At 41.1% G+C, this 25,571-nt stretch overlaps 1 protein-coding gene across 6 annotated transcripts in view; it reads left to right on the top strand.

Annotated features, from left to right (window-relative positions):
• Window positions 1-25,571, top strand: part of TFPI (tissue factor pathway inhibitor) — a 106,751-nt gene that overhangs the window by 46,576 nt on the left and 34,604 nt on the right. For 4 of the 6 annotated variants that reach the window (XM_048869338.2, XM_048869345.2, XM_048869337.2 and 1 more), the window contains exon 2: window positions 19,422-19,543. In XM_048869338.2, the coding sequence (XP_048725295.1) occupies window positions 19,422-19,543 (122 nt within the window). Of the gene's footprint in view, window positions 1-4,207; window positions 4,471-19,421; window positions 19,544-25,571 lie in introns of those variants that run through there. The other 2 variants (XM_048869343.2, XM_048869341.2) reach the window with 2 other exon arrangements.

Below are 25,571 nucleotides of genomic sequence, written 5' to 3'. Positions count from 1 at the left end.
GAGCTGCAGGTTGGGGGCCAGCTCAGCACAGCTCCAGGAAGGTTGCTTTACGCAGCCTAAAGTTCTGTACCCACTGGTCTTCATCCCACACGTGCATGACAATGTGATCCCACTAATCAGTGCTTGTTTCCCTAGGCCAAAAGCGACGCTCTACCGTATGCAGCTGCTCTGTGAATGCACAAAGCACTGATAAGTTGCTGCTGTCCATATCACACTCGAGTGCCTGCGATTCATCCTCTGTCAGTAACTCTGCAAGTAACTGTGTCGTCATGACAGCTAACAGCGCATAGGAGAGAAGCGTGGGATCCATCCTCTCTCGCTGCAGATGCTGGCGCGCACTACAAAAGACTGACAGTTGGAAAAAACAGTGCGAAAGGAAGCCAGAAACCATTGGAGGACTGGGACACAAAGTGGTGCATGATGGTACATTTTGCACATCCCAGGATGCACCGTGCTCCGTTTCCACATTCCCACAGTGATGGATGGTGTCACCAGGCACTGTGGGATACATACCCACAGTCCATTGCTCTCGCTGTCGACAACAATGCCCCAAATGTGGACATGATCTGTTGACGGGGAGCAAATGTAGACATGCTTTGGCGACTTTGCTTTTGTCGATTTTTTCGATTTTTTTTTAGTGGGTTTTTTTCCTTGTTTTGTTTTTAGTGTGCTAACTCCAGTGGCGAGGCTAATCAGAAAACACACCTCAGTAAAGGCGTCTTGGGTTGGTTTTAGGTCACTTAATTTATATCTACACTGCAATTAAATGCCCATGGCTGGCCCATGTCAGCTGATTGAGGCTTACAGGGCTCAGGCTATGGGCCTGTAAAATTGCAGTGTAGATGGTTGGGCTCAGCTTGAGCTAGCAGGCTAAAAATAACAGTGTGGACATCACAGCTTTGGCAGCTGCTCGGACCCCCTAGATCTGAGCTCGGGTGGCTAACTCAAATCTCTGTCAGAGCTGCAACATTCACAGTGCCAAATTTCAGAATTAGACGTGGCACAATTGAACACCTGTTTCTGTTTGTGCAAGCCTAAGGTATGCGCCCAACAGACATGTGCATGACATATGCTACACATGCACTCCCTAGCTATTTGCACACTTATCATAGGCATGCAAGTTAATTTGCACACACCTACTTCTGTAAAGCTGATCCTTTACTTCTCATTTCCTTAGTTTCCCATCGTAAACTGCAAATAATATCTCGCAAGTGGGTAATATTTGTAAAATGCTTTGTGCTCCTTGGATGGAAGTCAATGTGAAAATGCAAAGCCTTAATAGTATTGCTAATTTACAGTGATTGTCCTGGGACACAGTGGGGCTTCCATGTCATTGAATTCCATGAGGAAATTTATCAACAGCAGAAAAGATTCCTGTTATGAGCTCATACCCACTAGCTGCCTGCCCATACCCACACTTTAACAGGCTATTGGGAAAACAAAGGGTTAAAGATACAAAAAAAAATTCAGGGAAGGTTCACCACTTTGTCCAGTGGATCTGCCTGGCTGAGCATGGGAGCCACCTGCAGCTTGTTATAAAGGGCTCTTGCTGATGCTGTCTGGGCTGCTACATTACAGACACCAGATAGAGGGTGAAGGACCCTGTCTGTATAGAACTCATTTAGTATTGTCAAGAATAAGAGAGGGGAAGTTTATTGAAAGATTAAGATTTGGATAAGGGAAGCAAGTGAGAGCAGTGTTTTAAAAAGCACACGTCTACAACAAATTTGCTCATGTTTAGTCTTTTTGTTTGTTTGTCTATTTTCTTGACTACTTCCGTTTTATACATGTCTCTTCATCACGATTTAACTGAGTTCCTGTGGCAGCTAGTGATCACCTCTCTGGTGGCTTGTGGTATGGCCATACACTGAGTCCAGTGTTAAATCACATCAGAAATCAGATCTCTTAAATCTTATCAAAGGCTATTTGTAATTGTAATCTTTGTACTGAAGATTGATGTGTATGCACATATATTACATAAAAATACAATAAAAGAACATGCAGATTGAAAAGTTGCACACAGAAAAATTAGAAAATTCCAGAATTAAACTTTGAGTTCCTAGAACAGTATATCACTGCATTACTATTCCAGATATATTTACAGAGTGGTGATAGTTTAGGAGGAGACTTTAAGTCAGTGAACATTCTGTTTTGTTGGTTTGTTGTACACTTTGAGAAATTACTGCGGTCTTCTTGAGATGATAATCCAATGCTAGCACTTTTCTAATGACTCTAGGGATTTAAAACTCTCAAATTCCATCTCACTGAATCTACTGAATAAAAGCAAAAGACACGAAGAAAAACCCTGTAAAAATTGCAGCAGCCTGTTAAAGGCACTGCAAATCTTTCCACTGACTTCAGTGGGCTTTGGATCAGACTGTATGTCAGACCTTATTTAGTGATGCTGAAAGCTCAAATCAGTCTGGTTTCATCTTCAAAGTCTGTTCCCAACTTCAGTCACAGTCTGTCAGCTCCTAATTATAAATCAAAGAAATCCAAAGATAAATAGTTGTCATTTGGTAAATTGTGAGGATTGAATGTATAGTGGAGAACCGGAGCTACCTCATCAAAATCTAAAGGAAAACAGGCTCGTCCTCAAATGAGAGATGCTGTCCTTTGAGCTAGGCTTCTCATTTTGTGCTTTCTATCTACAGTGAAAAATTTGAACTCTGGTTTGGTTTCATTACTTATCAAAGTTCTTGTAAATCAGCCAATTTTTAATGAAAATAGACACATCATTCTCCCTGTGTCCCTGAGAATATTGTTTATATGTGGTTTCTCCTCCCCACTCCTCTCCCCCCCAAAGCATTCAAGTTTATGGATCTTCACTGAAGATGCTGAACCAATGTCATGACTCTACAAACGTATTCTCACACATGTAACTTTATTGATGTGAGAAATGCCATTAGTTTCAAAGGAACTATGCACAATAAAAGTTACTTGTGCGTAAGTGTATACAGAACTAGGCCCCAATGTATGAAAAGGGAGCTGTTGTGTCTGGCTGATCCCTTCCATAGAAACCACCTGCTAGAATTTCAAAGTTAAGTGAAATTCCAAGAAATTTGGAACATAGCAGGGGATGACAATTTTGTTTTTAATTTCAGCTGAAATTGGCAAATTTTGCCTAACTTCCATAAAAGATCTATAAAAAAGCTATTAAACCCTTTCCCCTGTGCCTAAAACTCGGCATAGTTCCCCCAAAACCTATCTGAGTTTGGGGTTTATAATACTCCTAAAGCAGGACACTTTTGCATGGATTGGGGACTATTCTGAATCTTTCATGATGATTTGGTAAATAAGGGTTACCAGATTAAGAAAAATAGTATCAGGCAGCATGGCTTGTGATTCAGTTTTTCATCCAGTATTTTTACCCAAACTGTAAACATATACCTCAAGAGATTCAGAAATGGATTGGTGATTTTGGGTGTCTCAATTTTTGAGTGTTCAAGCTGAGATCTTCAGAGAGTCAGTGTTCAGCATTATCTGAAAATCAGGTCACCTCTAAGGTTGGGCCCCCAAAGTTGGGCACTCAAAACTCACTAGTGGCTTTTGAAAATGTTGGCCTTATGTAAAAGTACCTCATTCTGGGGACATCACCTTTGAAGTTATAAACTGGTGAAGAGAATTCCTACCTGTCCCTCCTGTGTGAGCAAGGACTACTGTCACTCAGGTAGGGCTGGGGGATTGCCTACAATGGAGGGCAGGCAATATTTCTAGCAACGGGACAGCTTTTAATTTTAACCAGAGGCTCCATAGAAACCCTGATCAGCAGATGCTGCTGAGGAGATGAGCTATATCTGCACATCCTTCGCCATGCCCCTCTTCAATCCAGTGCCCCCAGCTCTTGGGGCTGCACTGGGTGCTCACAAGGCACCTCAGTAGAGGGAAAGTTATAGTCACCATACAGCAGAAGCCAATGTAGACCCTGTGTTGAATCTATATAATATAATGGATAAATCATTTCCCTCTTGAACAGAACTTCATTTATTACATAAAGGGAATATGATGCAAGCAGAATACATGCTAAGTTTTAACATATCTCTGTGAAGTAAACAATGAAGCAGCTTTATGACTGTCATCAATGTACTGAAGTGTAAACTGAGCTAGCATTTAGACTTCCTCCTTATCCAGTTTCGCACGCTTCTTTCCTGGTTGGTGCTATTTAGAAAAGTTACCCTAAAAAGCAAGCGAGGTCACAACACTCTAAACAGGAAGCTTCCCCTGCCTTGGATCTCATTGAATCTTGGCCAGAATAAGCCTCTCTTCACAGCAAACAGAGGAGCAACCTCTGGCAGCGTAATCAGCAGGCTGCTACAGCTGCATTATAGCAGGATCAGATTGCATTTTTCCCATTATATCTCCACCACTCCTAACAAGAACTGATAGTGGATAAGCAAGCTCAACACACTTCAGGAATTCGCCAATTCTCTTTCAAGAACTGCTCACAGCAATTTGGTTGGTGAGTACTTTGTAAGTCTTTGTTTTGCAAAAGACTTTCTTTGGGGGAAGAAGGCAAGAAATTCTGCCCAGAGGATGTCAAAAGTTGGTTGGTTTTTCCTTAGCATGTGTTAGGTACTGTCGTCAGATGTCCAGAAGCAAAGTCTAGTAATCAGGGATTGCAAAACTGTAGATTTTTGTTTCCTAAAGAGACTGAAGAAACAGTTCTCTTACAATAGGAACTATTTGCTGGTAGTGAACATGTCAGGATATGGGCATTTTGGCAAGCTCATGGATAGCATTGGCTGTTTAGATCCAAACCATCAGTGAAACATTTTATGCTAATTTTAACCAGTAACCCAGAGTTTGTCATGAAATGTCTCATGCTTTTCAAACAATGCTTGGAGTCAATTGAATACAGTGGAAGCTCCAGGGAGAGAGACAGATTTATTCAGGCAGTGTTCTGTGGTCTGTCTGCTAGACTATTTTCAAATCCTATGAGCCCATGCCTTTAGAGGCAATTACAGTTTTAAGAATTAGCAGAATGTTATGTCTGCTTTAGCAGAATTACACAAATCTCATGTAACTATAAATCATTTTCACTCATTATTAAAATCAAAAGAATATTTTCTCTGTCTTGTCCATAGATTATTTAAACAATGAACAAGGTCATACTGAAATATGAAAAAATAGAACAAGCAACAAAAAATGACTTGTGCAAAATTCTACTTCAGGATCAGCATGAACATGAGCTTCTTTTATGATAACTCTGTAATGAAAGCACAATGATATTTAACTGGATTTAAAAACAAGTGCCAAAATCTAAATAACTACTCACTAGGTTTGGTATAAGGAATATAAGAGAAGAAGGATACATAGCACTAATGTTCAGTGGCGGAGAAATGGACAAAGGAGAAAATGAGGGGGGCGGGGGGACATAGATATGGAAAATGTCAGTGTGACTCAGTTCTCTAAATTAGTCATAAAAGCACTCCAGGCAAAATGTAAAATAAACCATCCTTCCTGAACATCTTATGGACAGACGTAAAGGCAGGAAGTTCAGCTGTCAGATAGGAACAATAAGGGCATGCTTTCTGAATTGCCAATAACTAGCACCTAATAATGTTATGGAACAAAGCTGAGAATGGGCTTTGGTGTGCATGGGTGGGTTGTTTGTAGATATCTGTTAATTTTTTTTTGAACTTTTCTGAAAGATGAGCTCACAGTGTTTCCTAGATATATGTTGCCATCTCAATTTCTATAAAAAGCCAGGTTCAACTATTGTTTAAGCTGAACGTGAACACAATATGATTATTTAGCTGTGTGTGTGTGTACACAATTACAGCAGTCTTAATGTTCTAGAGATTACTGGAACACAGCACATTCTAGCCATGCCCATTTCCCTGGGGAATCCCTAACTTGCTATACCCTAGGGGAATCCTAACTTGCTTTTTCGGCTGGCTTTAAGCAAAGCAGACTTCTTAGGCCAGATTCACAGGCCCATCACATTTCACAAAGTAGGAAGAGAGTGCTGTATGACCAGAGCGAGAAAGAAAAGGAGATACACAGAGACCTGAATTGCTTGCATCTCAATCTAGCCATCAAAAAGGAAAAGTCACTGGCCAAACTCCCAGGTTTGTGAGGACAGTTTTGAAGAGCATGTCAAAAGAGCATCGTGGCAAACAAAGATTTAGATGTCTTCACACATAAGTAAACCAGATATTGGATCACCATTGCAAACAAGGATGGAAGAATGTGGATGACAAACTATACCCTGCATTCTTCAAAGACTCAATGGTTTCCGAGCTTCTACAACATCTTATTTGTGCCTGTACTAGTAGGGGTCACTGAACAATCAACAGGTTTCAGAGTAGCAGCCGTGTTAGTCTCTATTCGCAAAAAGAAAAGGAGTACTTGTGGCACCTTAGAGACTAACAAATTTATTTGAGCATAAGCTTTAGCTCATGAAAGCTTATGCTCAAATAAATTGGTTAGTCTCTAAGGTGCCACAAATACTCCTTTTCTTTGATCAATTGTGTCTGTAGTCAGAACAATCTTCTCTGCACAGATTGTGTACATGCCAAGGTGGTGAAGACTGTGGCAACTCATGCACTCTCAACAAAGATTGTAATGATGAACAAGATGATGATAATAGTGTTGACTAGAAATGTCACTAGAGCTATTACATTTCAATGACACCTGGACAAATTTATTAGAGTTTGTTTTACCCTTTAGATTGTTGTTGTGTTGCTTTGAGGTTACAACAAAACTGAATTTTATATCTTAGAGTCATTAAACTAACAGAAACAAATGTAAAGATTTCAAAGTAGTCATATTAACATGTTAAGGGGAGGATCCTTGTTTATCTCTAATGGCGCCACTTGACAGTTCCACATAATATTTCATCTTAAAGTAGACACAACAAGCTTTCAAATGATGTATATATGTGAGTAGCGAGATTATATTAAGTTAACCAAATTGGTGGTGCCTGCCCCCTGCCTAGAATGAAATGTGAAAAGCAAACCTGGCCAAAAATGAATTATTTTTTTAAAATCCTTTAGATTTGATAATCTAAAGCAATCAGTATCTTTCAGCAGCTTCCATTTAAACTTTGTATTGAAATTCTGTAAACCATATCAAAGTATGTAGATGGCCTGATCCTAAATTGGTTAGTGTAAATTTGCATATCCCTCTCAAGCTCCTATGTTTCTGAAATATTGCTAGTATTCTAAAAGTTCTAATGTTCTTATCACAATCTTGAAAATCTGGCAGCTATTTATATTAATCTTTTATGTTTACTAATGCGGAGTCTGCGGGGAGGGGGAATTGGGAACAGATTTTCAGCATTGCTCCATTGAAAATTCATGCAGAAATCTAGGAAAAAATAACAAAAACAGAAGCCCCTCCAATCACCCCCAAAGACATTAAGTTCTTTCATTTAAAGATGCTAAGTCCTTAAAAAGTAGTGGGTAGTCTGGCAAGGACAACAGGGAGATGAAAATTGTCCCATCTATGCACACACTCTTTAACATCAGCTTGTTGGGGAGAACCTGATAGCAGGATCTGGTCAAATGGAACCTCCACAAATATAGTTGAACTGAGAATGGTCTCCATTCTATGGGTCCTTGAACCATTCGACAGTTGGCATATTATTTTCTGTTAAATTTTATAGAATGGTTCAAAAACAGAAAAAATTATCATTTTCTATTGATTCCTTCAGACCCACAAAACCCTGTTGTCAGCTGCAATCAAGGATTAGCCAGCTGAAGACTTGGCCTTGTGGCATAACACTGAGTCTCGATCCTAGCAGTGGTCTTAATACTTGCCCGGTGCTGTTTAGGTACACCATGAAGGAAGAGACTCTTTACAGTTGCTCTCCTCCTTAACACATGCAGTGCACCTACATGCCACAGGCCGGGAGTTGGTTTACTGCCTGTAAGATGTTGGGGGACATTTTATATTTGGCACATAGTTTACAGTCCAGTAATTGTTGCCTCATATCAAAACAGGAAGACCAATCAATCTTCTGAGGTGAACACAGAACAGAAAAATTAGACATTTTATCCAGCAGATATTCTTCCCTCATACTTCAGATTCAGATGTGGGCTTTTTTTTATTGTTGTTGGTATTATCGTGTCAAAAGCAAAACTTCTGACTGCTTTCTGAAACATATGTCATGATTTTTTTAGACTTACCTTGTTTCAATCACATTTTATTTTTTAGAGGGAGAAGAAACAGATGTGTGAGAAACAGCATTTCAACATTCAAATATTAATTGAGTGCAAACAGAAACCACTAATGTCTATTACTACCTTTTCCAAATCAAGCTACATTCAGTAAATATTTGTCCGGTAGGCATGCTGTCAGATTAAAAATGATAGGCCTAGTTTTCTTCTTCCTTACAGCAGTGTCAATGAGAAAAAGATGGCGCTATCATTTGTTAAAAAGTACTGCGTGGATCAAAATACCTTTTCTACCACAAGGCAAAACCCTGCTTCGGTTAGCTCAGTGATGAGAACTAGGGACGTAGTCCAGTTTGGGATCCTATTGATTAGAGTAAATGGGGGGAAATGATGATATATATTTTTAAGCACAGTGAATTATCCAAAGGCAGTAGTGAAATAAATTGTCAGAATTGCTATAATCTTATCTAGTTAGATTCTTTTCTCCTTAATTTTAAACTGTACTAAATACAACTTAGGTTATGAAATTTTGTGCGTAGTCTTATGTCTTACTGTTACTGAATTTACCATATCTTTTGCATTTTTCACCTCTTCCATTTCCTGTGCTATCAGTTTGAGTAAGTCACTTTCATGGTCACTGAAATGTAACTTGATGCTTTTTTCTAATGCTGTCAGTTGCTAATATATGAACCCACCTTTTGTTTTTCTTTCCATTTAGTCAGACAGAAGACTTTAGTTTGGTACTAAACTCTAGTTACTGTAGAAATTAGTGCAGAACAGGCTGCAAAGCAAAATAAGTATATTCAAAAGGTCTAATTCTGCAGGTCGTGAAAAATATATTCCTGAAAAGTGGTCAGAGAACACAAAGGTTTTTTTAGCAAAATCCCTACAAATGTGGAGAAAGTTTTCTGCTAATTCTAGCCATCAAAATGATTTAAGGGGACAGATCCCAGGTTAAGTCTCCTTTGTGCCACTCTGGCTATAGGACTTACAGCTCCTCGATAGGGATAGTTGGGGATTCCCATCATAAAGGAATTCACAGTTAGGATTTCTGTCATAAGGAAGTTCCCATTTGGCTTGCAGCTGCCCCTATACCACTCACTTTCCCCCACCTTCAGAAAGGGAGGGTGTTGGACAAGGTATAGGTATTATTCACAAGTATATGTTATGTAGGTTATCCCTAATCAGTTTTGAAAAGGCCTGTATAGCACCCTAGACCATCAGATAACCTTATATGCCACAGAAAAACCCATTTTAGGAATGGTCTAGAAAGTTTTAAAGTTTATTGGGACTACAGTTTATAACCCTCCAACTGTAAAGTCAACAGTTACCATTAGTTCCATTATACAGATCTCAGAAGGAGCTCTAGAAGTAACCTATCCTATCTTCTGTTAAAGTCAGTCATCTTGGGACTTACTAGAGGGCATGGTCCCAGTGGAGAATTGAAGTCTCCTTTCTCCAGTAGTACAATGCTCCTGTTTCTAACTCTTTGGGCCAATAAAAGCCTGAGTTTAAATTTCTGATATTCTGATGTAACGAAAAGCTGTCACTGATGCATGACTGAATCTTTCCTATCATGAAGTCAATGGGACCACATGTGGAGTAAGGTGCTACTCTGGTGGAGTGAGGATACCTGAATCTGGCCAAGAATGATCAGGGGTTGGGGGAAGTAAACGGAGAGACCACTAACACACACTCTTCATGCTCATTCCATCCCCTCCTGTCTCCTGCATGCAATTGGCAAAAATTGTACATGGCCCAGCTGCTTCTGACCCCCAGAGCAGAAGGTCACACACAATATATTTTGAATTGTGCTTTATTGTATATACTACCTTTAAAAATAATAATTCCACTTGAATCTTAAATCTTAAGGCCTCCATTGAACATTAAGCAAATATTTGTAAAACTTTTGGTTTTGTAGAGATACACTTTTTGTTAAAAGAAAAGGAGTACTTGTGGCACCTTAGAGACTAACCAATTTATTTGAGCATAAGCTTTCGTGAGCTACAGCTCACTTCATCGGATGCATACTGTGGAAACTGCAGAAGACATTATATACACAGAGACCATGAAACAATACCTCCTCCCACCCCACTCTCCTGCTGGTAATAGCTTATCTAAAGTGATCACTCTCCTTACAATGTGTATGAAAATCAAGGTGGGCCATTTTCAGCCCAAATCCAGGTTTTCTCACCCCCCCCACACACACACACACAAACTCACTCTGCTGCTGGTAATAGCCCATCCAAAGTGACCACTCTCTTTACAATGCGTATGAAAATCAAGGTGGGCCATTTTCAGCACAAATCCAGGTTTTCTCACCCCCCCCCACACACACACACAAACTCACTCTCCTGCTGGTAATAGCTTATCCAAAGTGACCACTCTCCCTACAATGTGCATGATAATCAAGCTTTTACCAGCAGGAGAATGAGTTTGTGTGTGTGTGTGTTTTGGGGGGGCGGGGTGAGAAAACCTAGATTTGTGCTGGAAATGGCCCACCTTGATTTTCATACACATTGTAAGGAGAGTGGTCACTTTGGATAAGCTATTACCAGCAGGAGAGTGAGTTTGTGTGTGTGGTTTTTGATTAAAAAAAAAAAGGAGGGGGGTGAGAAAACCTGGATTTGTGCTGGAAATGGCCCACCTTGATTATCAAACACATTGTAAGGAGAGTGATCACTTTAGATAAGCTATTACCAGCAGGAGAGTGGGGTGGGAGGAGGTATTGTTTCATGGTCTCTGTGTATATAATGTCTTCTGCAGTTTCCACAGTATGCATCCGATGAAGTGAGCTGTAGCTCACGAAAGCTTATGCTCAAATAAATTGGTTAGTCTCCAAGGTGCCACAAGTACTCCTTTTCTTTTTGCAAATACAGACTAACACGGCTGTTACTCTGAAACCTGTCACTTTTTGTTAAGCAGCAGTTGAATTTTATATTGGATTTTGCTTTTCTTTTAATCTGATATGAGAAATTCCTAAACTGCAAAAACAGCCTCAGATAGTAAGCTTTAGATCCTTCACCCATTCCTCCCAAGATGACACAATATACTAGGAATGTGTGACCGTAGGGAAATTTACTAAGAAGATAATGGATTTTCTGTATTGACTTGTTCTTTAGAATGAGGCAGATGAATTTCCTTTTGGGAAACTACCCAAACATTGGCAATCTTGTAAGGGCTACTTTTAATAAAATACTCTTTTCAAGGAGATTAGGGGGGATGGGAACAGGACTGCAGCTGTCTCGTTGAGATTTTTTGTCCCTTGTACAAATGCAGTAATTCATTCTTAGACTCCCCCAACTGAATATCTTGTTATATAATGACAGGTTTCAGAGTAACAGCCATGTTAGTCTGTATTCGCAAAATACAGCTACAGCGATGAAGTGAGCTGTAGCTCACGAAAGCTTATGCTCAAATAAATTGGTTAGTCTCTAAGATGCCACAAGTACTCCTCTTCTTCTTGTTATATAGTTAAGGTTGCACAAGTTGCTATTACAAAGGCTTATTTTCAAATGCTAATTACTTGGTCAAATGTTTCCTTTTTTGGCTTAATACACAGTATATTTGTTCTCAGCCTAGGATCCAACTTTTTGGGAGGTTTTGAAGGATTGAGCAAAAACTGGTTTAGCAATTTAAGATATATATTTCCTGTCCCTGGAATAGGTAACCAGAATTCTAGGTTTTAACCAGAGGTATTGGAATCCAGAAGTCTCAGTATATAGGGAGGGTTCAGGTGCAAACTTGGGACTGATCCAAGGTCCAGCTGAGTTTTGGATTAGGCCTATGGAGGGCTCCATAAGCATGGAAAGTGGCGCATTAAATAAAATTTAGGGGCTCTTCAGGGATTGAAAGTACTCAGAAATCTTTCTCATTTCAAATTCTCTTCAAAACATAAAAGTGAAGGCATGGTACAAAATGTCTCTGAATATCTACTTCTGATGAACTTATGAAAGACTGGGGAATTCTAAAATCCAGTTGATTTGGATATTGATTTTACTTCCTCTTTACCCAACCCAAATGATGTCAGGTCAGCCATTATCTTTGTTCACTGACAAATATATATTCTCCACTCACTCTTGAAATAATTGCTGACATAGAATCTGTCTCGCTCTACATATAATATTCCTGGTTTAAAAAATGTACTGACGTAAACCACAAACTGCACTTCAGACTTAACTCAGATACTGAATGTAATATTATATTTCTAGCAGTTCAGGATGTCTTGTACAGAGCTCTTTATTTAAACAATGTGGTGTAGGCCTTTGACCAAATAGTGGATTATAAATGTGATTCACTAAAACTGCTTCTCTAGCTTCAGATAAAAAATACCTTCTTCTAAACTTGGACCACAAACTTACACAAGCAAAGAGAGACACTGGTAAGACAAGTGCATCATAAGATGCATCCACATCCTAAAGACAACGGATGCAGTAGGGAAACCTCAAAGGGCATATTTTGCCACCCTTACTTATGCTGAGTCATATCATAGTAGTCACTGTGGGTAAGGGTGGCAGAATTTGACCCCAAACCAGACCTTTTAGAGTTAGGTACTAAAAGGAATCAGTTGGTTATATTTCTTATTTAACTGATTTTGTGGGTTTGTGTCACTATCTTGATGCTATATTATTTGCGTACAAAATCATTTTATTTTATTTTATTTGGACATGTATCATTCTTATGCATCTCATAGAATGACATGGGGAATTACATCCACCCAGAGAAGCATAAGCAAATTTGGGGCAGTTCTCCTAAACTCCTCCTCAGAGTCTGTTTGGTTTTTATTTTTGGTTTTCATGCACTGTGTGAATGTCACTCAAGAAGGAAATGGATCCTTTTCCCTTCTTGGCTGATTAGAACCTGGAGACTGCCTAAGCCGGGGAGTGGGGGGGGGGGTGGGACAAACTCTTTGGGCTGAGGGCCACATCTGGGAGGGGAAATTGTAGGGCAGGGGGTTGGAGTGCGGGAGGGAGTGCGGGGTGTGGGAGGGGGTGTGGTATGCAGGAAAGGGCTCAGGGCAAGGGATTGGGGCAGAGGAGGGGTGCGGGGTGTATGAGGGGGCTCGGAAAGGGAGTTGGGGTGCACGAGGGTGCAGCGGGGGCACAGGGCAGAGAGTTGGGGTGCAAGGTGCAGGTAGGGGGCTCAGGGCAGGGAATTGGGGTGCCACCCCGGGAAGTGGCCAGAACCATGTCCCTGCACGGCCCCTGGGGGAGGAGGGGGCACAGGGCTCCGCGCGCTGCCCTTGCCACGCCTCCAGGTACCCCCCTCCCATTGGCTGCGGTTCCCCATTCATGGCCAATGGGAGCTGCTGGGGTGGGGGCGGTGCCGGAGGCAAGGGCAACCCATGGAGACCTCTGCTCTCCCTCCCCCAGGGGCCATGCAGGGACGTGGCGCCGGCCGCTTCTGAGAGCAGCACAGGGCCTGCGGCACCACGGGGAGCAATCCCACGGGCCGGCTCCAAAGCCCTGATGGGCCGGATCCTGCCCGCGGGCCATAGTTTGCCCACCCCTGGCCTAAGCCCTTCGGTGACAGGAGAACACAAATACTTCCCAAAGGAAGCACATGCTGCTGGCAACTCTTAAATATGTCCTGGTCTAGATCTCAAAAGGCAAGGGTGCCTGGCAGCAAGCATTTCAGCTAACGGTCTCACTTAATATTCTGAGAAAGCAGTGGCCAGGCAACACTTAATAAACAGCCTTTTTTTTTTTTTTTTTTTTTAATTCTAATCATCAACCAGGCCAGGCTGTGGCATGGAAACAGCATTCATCACAGTGTAAGTGGCCATTAATCAGTGATTTCCTGAGGCCACTAAACAGGCCAGATATCAACTGCTGATATCAGCAACATGAATCATGAGCTGCTTCTTTCTTGATAACAGTACCTGGAAGGAATATCTTGAAATGTCTCCACTTTTTTATTTCAGAGAGAGAGCACAAAGGGGAATTGCTGGGCAACCGATCAGTCTCTCCAACAGCCCATAGCTGCAGAGTTCCATAGGCCTTATCCTAGCACCTCTTGTGTTCAATGTTTACTTTTATCAATATAGGGCCAAAAATGTTCTGGATGCCTGACAGACTAAGCACTTCAGTTGCCTCGAAGTGCTTAGTCTAATTTTAGACATGATACAATGAGTTGGAGCAGCAAACAGTGAGAATAACGGAATGGAGAACAAAGGTTACAATCATAAGATCACATGGTTATTTAGATCTGTTAACTGAATGTCTTAACAGTCCAATTATATATACATAATATTATATAATATAATATGGGTGTATACATGTATCTATCTACATACAGATATATGTACTCTGAAAAATACCTTATTTTCATAAACCAAGTTTTTATCTGAAAGAATTGAATTGAGGTAAAGAAGGGAGGAAGATGGGAGCGTAGTGCTTGTTATGACATTAGACCTACTATTCAGTGTGTTCAGTAGGGGACATATAACCAGGAGGTAAGGGTCTGTGTAAACAGGAAATAAAGACAGTCTTGCATTCACTGGAAGCACAGTGTGCTGCTTCTCCATAATCTCTGCAGGAAGGGTGTGAGACTGGAGAAGTTGGTAAAACAGGATGGATGAAGAGAAGTGATAGAGCAGAAGCGGACAAAGGCAAGAGGAAGGACTTTGTAACATACAAAGGGTAAAGGGGCAAAACACCTAGCTTGTTTTAAGACTGGGCTTGATAAATTTATGGAGGGGATGGTACGATGAGATTGCTTACAATGGGCTATGTGGGCCATCCACAACTGCTATTAGCTAGTATCTCGAACAGCTGGAGGCGAGACACTACAGAGGGAGGACACTGAGTTACTACAGAGAATTCTTTCCCAGGCGTCTGGCTGGTGAGTCTTGCCCACATGCTTAGGGTTAGATCACCATATTTGGGTGACTTAGGGTCAGTTAGATGACCATATTTGGGTCAGGAAGGAATTTCCCCCCAGGCCAGATTAGCAGAGACCCTGGGAGGTTCTTCACCTTCCTCTGCACAGGTTACTTGAACTAGAGTAAAGGGTGGATTCTCTGTAACTTGAAGTCTTTAAATCAAGATTAGAGGATTTCAGTAACTCAACCAGAGGTTATGGGCCTACTACAGGCACAGCCACCAACTTTCCTTGGTGCTGGTGGGTGCTCGTGCCCCCCAGCCCCAACTCTGCCCCCTCCCTGCCCTATTGGACCCCTCCCCAAATCCCTGCTCTGGCCCCGCCTCTTCTCCGAGCGCACCACGTTCCTCCTCCTCCCCCCTCCCTCCCTCCCAGCGTTTGCCCCGCGAAACAGCTGGGAGGGAGGGGGGAGAAGCAGGACGCAGCAGTATGCTCAGGGGAGGAGGCGGAGGTGAGCTGGGGCGGGGCGGGAAGCTACCGGTGGGTGCAGAGCACCCACCAGTTTTTCCCCATAGGTGCTCCAGCCCCAGAGCACCCACGGAGTCAGCGCCTATGACTACAGGAGTGGGTGGGTGAGGTTCTGTGGCCTGCAATGTGCACAAGGTTAGACTAGATGATTGTAACAGTCCCTTTTGGCCTTAAAGTCTATAAAGGCAAGTCAGAAAGATTAATGCAGATGACAGTGTGAGGTAACACATGCAAGTAAATTCAGCTGGTGGCATTAAAATTAATTAATTGAAAATATTTGGCATCAGAAAGTCAGTCAGTAGTTGTTGGTGAAATTCACAGAATTTCTTTTTGGATAAAGTGCAGGAGATTCTTGTAGCTAACAAGAAATTCCTCTAGCATGGAGGCAGTGGGAGAACTTCCTATGGATCACTCAACTCTGGATGGAATATACTGACCAATGCTACTATTTAGGGACAGGAAGGAAAGAATAATATTTATCTAATGAAAATAACAGTTGGAGTTTGGGAAGGTTATAATATTCTTACTTAGTGTCCAACCCTGAAATCCCCTTTCCCCATGGGTGAGCCAACGGAAGCTGAAGTGACTACTTGCATGAGTGACAACTGGGCAGGGAAACCTAGAACGCTACCTTTGTGAAAAGTACCATGGAATCTCTCTTGACAACATGTGGTGAGAACTTTGGTTTCATTGCTGTTTGTATAATTTTTAAGAATTATTTTATTAATTAAAATCAGTTTGCCTCATCTAAAGACCAATGATTATATCTCGAGCAGAAATTAACCCTTTCCAAATCTGGTTCTAGAAATACAATCTAATCATATGCTGAGGTTTAATACAAAATATCATGTTATCTAACACAACATGGGTTTTGACTTCTTGAAACCTTGCCAAAATATAATATGGATGGATTATTTTAAATGGCAGGGCTGAGAGCTGAAATGAAGCATATGAAACAACCGAAAGGCAAATGTGTTTCTTTGTTTAGTTTGGCAGAAAAATATAATGGAGCCATGAAAGACTTTAACAATGTAGTTTTTCTTCTGCTAAAATAACTACCTCAAACCCAAAATCCCATTTCTTGTAGAAAACATGAATGATGATATACCTCAGCATTACTAGCCACATGAAATATTAAATAAACTTTCAGTGGGAAAAAAACTGTAAAGCCCTACTGGATCCACATTGAATTTTGGATGACTCATGCATTACAAATTACTTCTAATACTCATTGTTTGCTCTGTTTTTTCACTAGATTTTTGTTTTCAGAATTTCATCTCTGCTTTCATTTACATATAAAGGCCACAGATTGGGATTAAACTGAATAAACAGAAGGAAAAATATCACTTGTAAATTATCAAGGGAGGAATGATAGTCTTCTCTTTAAAGCACTGACCAGGGACTGAATGTCAGGGTTCAGTTTCTGGCTGTGTGTGGCCACGGCAAATCAACTAATCTCTATGGCCCAGATCCTCAAAGGTATTTAGGCTCCTAACTTTTGGGGATCTGGGCTCATAGGCCTCTGTTCCCCATCTGCAAAGTGGGGATAATAATTCCCTGCTTCCAAAGGCTGTTGTGAGAATAAATTTTGTTAATATTTGTGGGTTGCTTAGGTATGATAGTGATGAGAACATCTAATTTCCTGGGCAGATAGAAATGATAATTGTAGATTAGAGCTAGTAATGCTTTCATTTTTCTAGTGAACTCAAGTTTGGCCCAGAGTCTGACTCAGACAGAATTCCTCTCATAAATCCATGTTCAAATAGCCAAAGAAAATGACACCTCCCATGTTTCTGATGTAACAGGCACAGCCAGGCAGGACTGAGGTAATAGGCCTGTTCTTCTTCTGTGTCTGAGTTTACAAGAAGCGGGGGGGGGGGGGGGGGGGCAGGGAAGAGATTGTCAGGTTGGGTGAGAATCCTGCTGGGGCTTAGGTGCAAGTTAAGGAGCTGAGCAACTTGGCAGCATTGGAACATAGGTGGTTTTGCACATGCCAATCAGAGAAAACTTAGATGCCTAAGAGACTTTCCTGGAAGAAATGTAGGCAAGTAGGGAATGTAAGCACCTACAGGATTAGGCAGCATCTGAGTAGGTGTTTTGAGGATATCAGTAGGGTTACCAACCCTCTAGGATTGGCCTGGAGTCTCCAGGAATTAAACATTAATCTTTAATTAAATCTCCAGGAATACATCCAACCAAAATTGGCAACCCTAGATCTCAGTGGTGACTATATGTTGGACCTAGGCACCTAAAGCAGAAGTTAGGCCCCTAAGTCCCATTATGTATCTAGCCCTAAAGCACAACAATGATGTTGACTACCTGTATCTAGGTACTATTAGGTGAGATAATCTCTGGGTGAGGGGCAAGGAGCAAATGTAGTCCTTGCACTTATTTGAGAGTTGCCTGCAATGAAGAAAAGTACATGATCCATTCTTCTAAAGGGTGGGTTGCAATGGGGATAATCCTCCTGTGCATTGGGGAATTGATGGGTGCACAATTTTTCTCAGTGATCTCATTGTCCACTTAAAGCGTCAAAGAGTCCTGTGGCACCTTATAGACTAACAGATGTATTGGAGCATAAGCTTTCGTGGGTGAATACCCACTTCATCGGATGCATGTAGTGGAAATTTCCAGAGGCAGGTATAAATATACAAGGAAGAATCAGGCTAGGGATAACGAGGTTAGTTCAGTCAGGGAGGATGAGGCAGTTGAGGTGTGAACACCAAGGGAGGAGAAACTGCTTTTGTAGTTGGCGAGCCATTCACAGTCTTTGTTTAATCCTGAGCTGATGGTGTCAAATTTGCAAATGAACTGAAGCTCAGCAGTTTCTCTTTGAAGTCTGGTCCTGAAGTTTTTTTGCGGCAGGATGGCTACCTTTAAATCTGCTATTATGTGTCCAGGGAGATTGAAGTGTTCTCCTACAGGTTTTTGTATATTGTCTTTCCTAATATCTGATTTGTGTCCATTTATCCTTTTACGGAGGGACTGTCCAGTTTGGCCGATGTACATAGCAGGGGGGCATTGCTGGCACATGATGGTGTATATTACATTGGTGGACATGCAGGTGAATGAACTGGTGATGGTGTGGCTGATCTGGTTAGGTCCTGTGATGGTGTCACTGGATATGTGGGCAGAGTTGGCACTGAGGTTTGTTGCATGGATTGTTTCCTGAGTTAGAGTTACTATGGTGCGGTGTGTAGTTGCTGGTGAGAATATGCTTCAGGTTGGCGGATTGTCTGTGGGCGAGACAGAGACCAACACCTACAAGGTCTTCACCAGACATTCTCAAAACTATGATACCCACATGAGGAAATAAGGAAACAGATCAACAGAGCCAGACTTGTACCCAGAAGCCGCCTGCTACAAGACAAGCCCAAGAAAGAAACCAACAGAACTCCACTGGCCATCACATACAGTCCTCAGCTAAAACCTCTCCAACGCAACATCAATTATCTTCAACCCATCCTGGACAAAGATCCCTCACTTTCACAGGCCTTGGGAGGCAGACCAGTCCAATTTAGTTGATCAAACAAAAATCTTCTTTCAGTTCAACTCCTTAAGTTGGCTTTGGAAACTGAAATGCCGCATCTAAAGAAATCCATGCTCTGGGATCTGATTTAAATTGTGGCTTAAAATAAACATAACTGCTTGGTGACTCTTAATTGTGTTTCTAATCTGCGCTGAGGATGGGATCTCAGAATCAGAGAGCTGCAACCTGATCCCTTGCAGAGCACAGCTGAGAATCTAGGCCTATGTTTTCTTTGCACACACATCTCTCTCTGTTAACATGTATATCTCACATGATCTACAGTGTACTTAGTTATATACTTAAAAGTGTATTATACTGTTCAAAATATTGTGGATCAGGATTTATTTTTTTCATAAGATTTTGAACAACATTATTTCTCAGGAAACTTTATTAAGTATTTATTGTATTTGTATGTTACTCAGAAAGATGAAAGAAATGAAGAGAGGCTGTTTCTTAGTAACTACCTTACTCCTGTTGTTGGGCTATGTCCCATGGCATGTGACTGCAGACTCAGAAAATGGAGAAGAAGACCAGGACATCCCAGGTAAGAGTTTACAAGTTTAACCCTTTTGCTATCTGAAAATTGCAAGAAGCAAGAATCTTGGACCTTAACCTTCACCACTGAAATCCAGTGGGGCTTTCCTATTGAACTCAGTGTAAGCAGAACTGGACCTTATCTGAGCAAAGAACAGTCCTAAATAATGTATTGAACTGTAGACCTTGCAGTGAGATACTAAGAAACTGGCATAAAAATGGACAGATCTTATGAAGTAGTGTGTGTGTGTGTATAAACCAGTTATGAAGCTCTTTCCAAGCTAAGGCTTCTGGACTGTCTCCCAACCCTTTTGAAACCCTACAATTCCAAACAAAACCCATGCCAGCTGCTAACATCACTCCGTAAGAGCTATAATGTGAATGTGTCCTATGAAATTGGGCAGGGAGTAAGGATTGCTCCTTGTGTGTTTGGGGAATAGGTGGAATCAGCTGTACTCTCCACATGTACCAGGGGAAGGACTATGATGGGTCTGGTAGTGGGTGGGGATACACCACTCTCCTTCCCTCCATAAAACAGGAGCTCATGGAATCGCTCTTCTCTTCCAGAGTTGTTCCTCTGATGGTGCAATTAAAGACTGCCCCTTACCCAGGCACACCCGTTTTTTTTCCAGGCATGCCCATTTTCAATACACAGTTACTACATGTGCACAGGCAAGTGTATTAACTGCATGTGACATTAGCTTTATGTGCAAAACTAAGTAAGAGGGCACGCTTTAAAAATTTTGGTGAAGTTTTCAAAACATAATAGGTCTTTTTCTCTAAGCCATTCAGAACACAGTATGACAACATCAACACAAGGCAAATACTGGCCTATGCTGACATGGCAGTAATGGGCATATACACACATCTGTAAGTAGGCATTCAGACCTAATTCTCAACAGGTTGGGCCAACCCAGAATGATGGAAAGAGTAGCGGACAGTTGGTTCAAGGCTGTTTAGGGGACTAGAAGCTCTCTTAAATGAACTTCCATCCAGGTGGGCCTCTTTGCATCCTGCCTCTCTTCCATGGGAAGAGAGAGAAGCAGGATCTTGACCCTCAAATTGTTGCGTCCTTCAAAGAACATAGCGTATGGGGGTCTTAATAAATGCTTTCTCTGCCTCTCTCCGAGTTACCCTGGTGGCTTGATACCTCACTCAGCTGGCAGCTCAAATTTAGAGAGATTCATAGATACTAAGGTCAGAAGGGACCATTATGATCATCCAGTCTGACCTCCTGCACAACACAGGCCACAGAATCTCACCCACCCACTCCTGCGAAAAACCTCTCACCTGTGTCTGAGCTATTGAAGTCCTCAAATCATGGTTTAAAGACTTCAAGGAGCAGAGAATCCTCCAACAGGGTGTCCAGTTTAAAGGAAGCTTGTATGTATCAACCAGAGACACCAATGCCTCTTCTCCCCCCCGTCCCCAGTCCATAACCACAGAGCAGGGAAAACATTTAGTACACAGTATCTCATAGATAATATCCCTAAAGACTAGTGGGAATGGAGTCTTAGAACAGGAGGTGGCAGCCACTGAGTGACTGGGAGGATATCAGAATAGGATTAGCACTCTATAGACTCGGGATGGGCTTCATAGCTGTAGCATCAGGGAGGGAGTATCTGGCCCAGGATGAACAGTCATCACCCTCACCAATGTTCATGAGATAAAAATATTAATTCTGCATAGTCATCAGCTACAATAGAAATATAGTCAGTGTAGTAGGATTTTATTCCATTCAGTGTCACCAAATTTGAAAATAACATCCTAGCTCTGCACCAAATAAATTTCCTCCTTTCATAATCAGGTTGGATCATTCTGGAGCAATTTGCCCTTACGTTTACCTCTCAGCCTTGATGCCCATAAATAAACTCCCTTTTTTTCAAAAGTTGACATGACCTTGCATAGCATGCATCCTTCCTATACTGTACAGAACAAACATTTTCTTTTGACAAACTCATCGCTTCCTAGTAACTTCTGAAATTCTTGTTTCTTGTTACAATTTCAACAGCCTTGATAAATTGTTGCACAGACCATTTCAATTTCTAGTTCAGTTATTAAACTAAAAAGCCTAGCAGACTAATCTTCACAATCTTTTTGGGGATGGGGGAGGGGGCAGGAGTCATGAACAACAAAGCACAGTGCTTACAGAGTACTACTTGTTTTTGCTTTTAAGCACAAAGGAAAACTCAAACCCCTTCTCAAGCCTGTGATTCTTTCACAACCAATAACTTGAGAACCAGTCGTGAACTCGAATTCCCACATCTTGGATCAAGATTCCAAATCAAACAAATGTTAGTCTTTGAGATATGAAACCAAGTCCTCTTGCATCTATTAAGGACTCCATAGCACTTTTAGTAAAAGGAGGGCTGTTGTCTCACGTTCTCATCAAATTCCTATTCTGTAATTAGGTTTTTCCTACCTACAATTCCTCCTGCAATTTTTTTTTAGATGTGGAGTGAAATCTTGGTCCCATTGTAGTCAATAGCAAAGCTCTTATTGACTTCATTCAGGGCAGAATTTCACTTATGGTGTTTACTTCCTGTCCTAAGCAGTTGTAGAGTGGTGCTGAATGCTGCTAAACAGCTCCCACGTCACTCCAGAAATCCACCGTAGGTTCTATTTCTGTGGTGCATAAAGTGGTTCTTAAACCCAAAGAATGTGTAAAATCATGCTCTGGGATCCTTTTGAATAAGAGAGCCTATATCAAAACCTCCATGTTTAAATTACGGCAGTTTGAAAACTGTAAGCTCAGCAGGATAGAGAGTGTTTCAATATGTTCTGCATGGTGCTAAGAACAGTGTCAGTGCTCAAATAATAAATAATTACAAGAATAAGGGTATCAAAAAGTTACAGAAAATGCCAACCTGTTACATAACTGTTTCTACATTGCGAAAAGTGTCCCATGATACCACTTGTGGCTGCTTGCCCTTTATTTGATCTGAAGTTTAAAACGAATGAGTCACTACTACTCAAATGTGCTTTTTATTATGATGTGAAAGTTTATCAAGAATTAATGTGACAGTCTGAGGATTCAGATATACTGGTAGGAAAAGCTCTTAGCAGTGTGTGGGTGGCGAGTCATCAAATGAAACTGACAGAGCGAGTGAAACAGAAACCCCTTTTTCATCAATGACAAGCTGCTTAGTATTGATAATACTATCAAAGAAAAAAGGCATTTATGAGAAAGCTTATAATGACGACAGCATATCTTTACTAATAAGAATAACTCACAAAAGATGCATGGCGTGGAGCGAAATAAGTAACCTCAGCAAACAAAAGAGAAAGCACTACACATACAAGCTCTGAAATATTCCTGTGTAAAGTCTTTCTATGGTGGATGACTGGATCCCTCAGTTTTATTTTCAAAGCTGAGTTAAAGTGTAGTTCTGTTCTGAAAAGTGAGTTTGTAACAATGTCATTGTGGATCCTATATTTATTGTCTCCATGATTTCGGTATTGAGTCTATTAATTTGATAAGCAGAGGATGGTTGTTTATTTTTTTAGAACCATTAGCCCTGAATATTCAACTCAAGATCTAAAAGTCAAGCTGGGCTCTTTGGATATGTCTACCCAGAAAAAAAAAGTGCGGTTTTCAACTGTGTTGACCAAGCATTGTCAATATTTCCTGTCTGTTCACATAAACCTGGGTTATACATGCCACAAGCTACAACATGACCTACTAACAGAATTATATAGATGTTATATTAGGCCTCTGACATACCACTCTGATGAAACTGTTAATAAATACAGACTTTTTAAATGGTAGCCACTGTACATGGACCCTATGCCCAAAAGCTCAGCTGTAAGCATTCTTAAAACAATGTTTCTGAGAAATTGGATCAAATTCTGATCTCTAGTGTATCAAACAGAATATTCCTGGGTTGTGGGTATATATACCTCTGGGATGACTTTACAGACTTTCCTTCTGAAACTCTATTGGGCTGGCATATTATATGGATGCCTAATTTATTTTCTTCCTAAAATTAGTCCTCAGGGAAAGATGATTCTTTTGAAATTTCATCAGCCTTCACTAAGGTGTGAATTCTAGGTACACCACCAGAATGTAGGGACCAAAATGCAGCAAAATCAGTGTAGTTCCACAGTGAAGGGAACAGAAGACTGTGTATGGAGGCGGATCTGCAACACCAGTAATCAACAGAGCGGTGCTAGGCACATGCCTGTTCCTGTAAGTGTGCCTATACAGATCCACCAGCCAAACTCTCATCCATTTTAGAACTCTTCATTATTGCAAGGAAAATAAAGCTAATTCCAAATCAGCTAAAGGAGATGAGAGCTGCCAAGTTTAAAGCAATGAGAAACAGCTCTATTAATTCTCCAGAGACTGGTGGGATGGTTCCAATCTTCTGAATCCCACAGAAAACCCTTTTTCATACAGTTTATTTACTTGGCCTTTGTACAAAAAGGGAGAATTTGGCCTTTTGTGGCTTCAATGGTGCACATTTTCTTGAGTCTCTGCTTGAGGATGTATATTGATACTACAATTCTTAAGAAAATAAATGTGTCCACACCTTGAGACAGTGTAGAACCTGGCACATACAATATGCACATTTGCAGTCCTACAACGTTACAACAGTGGTTCCAGTGTCATTCCCACTGTAAACAGAGGAAAGGCTTTGGGAAGTAAGTAACGCAATAATTTGTTTCTGTGGCTTTGATTGGAAAATAGCTAGTTGCTGAGACAGATGATTCTTCTCATTCATTGAGCAGCAAACCTCCTCTTAGGTAGTAATTTTTTCATCCTCATCGTATGGTTCTATGATTAAATTTACATGCTCGTTCTGCCTTATAATTTGGCTTAATAAGATGGAGACAGTATCATATGGCATAGATGTGGCAATGTGTAGGATGCTAATGTGTTGATGTTAGCTATGTGTCTGGACTTCTTGAGGCTGGGAAGCACAAAAGATTTTCATAGCCTCTTTTCATGCCCCACTGACCTAGATTGATTTGGGCCAGTGACCCAGTTTATTTTAGAGGCTTGAATTTTCATGTGTATTCCGAGAAGAAAGGATCACTAACACTTTGATATGATACCCGCTATCTAAGGATCTCAGCACACATTATAACCAGTATGAACTGACCCCCACAACACCCGTTTGAGGTAGGTAAATAACTGGACCTGGATGGAAACTGGGAATCCCATTTTGTGGGAAGTTCCAAAATTTCAACAACAAAAAAATTGGTTGCAGAATAGAATCAAAAATGAAACTGAGACATTTCCTATGGCATGGGAATTCCAAAATTGCCTTTTCAAAAGGACTAAATGACAGAGCTGAATGAGGAACTGGAGCTCTCTGGGCTTCTAGGCTGCCCCGTAGCCAGGATGTTTGGAAGCCCTGACTGTGAGGTGGCCCACCTGGCAGAGACCTGGAAATCCCTGGAACCCTGACTCTTCAGCAGCCCCCCTGGCCTGCTGCTTGGACCTGGGAAGCCTAGGAGACCAAGCTGCCTAGGAGCCACAGACCTGTGAGGTCAGGCAAGTTGGCAGCAAACCAGACATATTTGCATCAGAAATCTGCCTGACAAGCAAGGTTCCATTTAAAACCTACCTAGTTTCCATCAGAATTTTGACAGAATCATTCCTATGGAAGGTGCAGATTTCAGTGAATCAGCATTTTATGATGGAAAAACCTGTAAATATCTTATAGATGAGGAAACTGAGCTACAGACCATTAGCAACAATTTTCAAATGGAAGCGACTAAAATTAGGCACTTAGATCCAGATTTTGTTGCCTAGCTACCTGTTTTAGGAACATAAAATCTGACTGTGTCCTTTACAATCTCTCATGTTCTCATAATAGAAGACATTAATTGTTAAAGGGTTCATTTAAAGGCCATGAAGTTATGATAGTAGTAGTAGTGGAAATTAGCCCTCTCCCTGCAATTTATATAGTTCCATTTAAGTGAATAGAGTCTTGGGTAGTGTAAATCAGCATAAATCTGGCCTTTGGGGTTTTTTTGTAATTAGGCTATTTTTGCAAATTAAAAAATAAATATCAGAGAATGGGCACAGT

Source organism: Caretta caretta, chromosome 11 (assembly GCF_965140235.1).
Source record: "Caretta caretta isolate rCarCar2 chromosome 11, rCarCar1.hap1, whole genome shotgun sequence".
Lineage (NCBI taxonomy): Eukaryota > Metazoa > Chordata > Testudines > Cheloniidae > Caretta > Caretta caretta.
The sequence above is the reverse complement of the archived record's forward strand: the minus strand, read 5'-3'. Positions and strand labels throughout refer to the sequence as shown.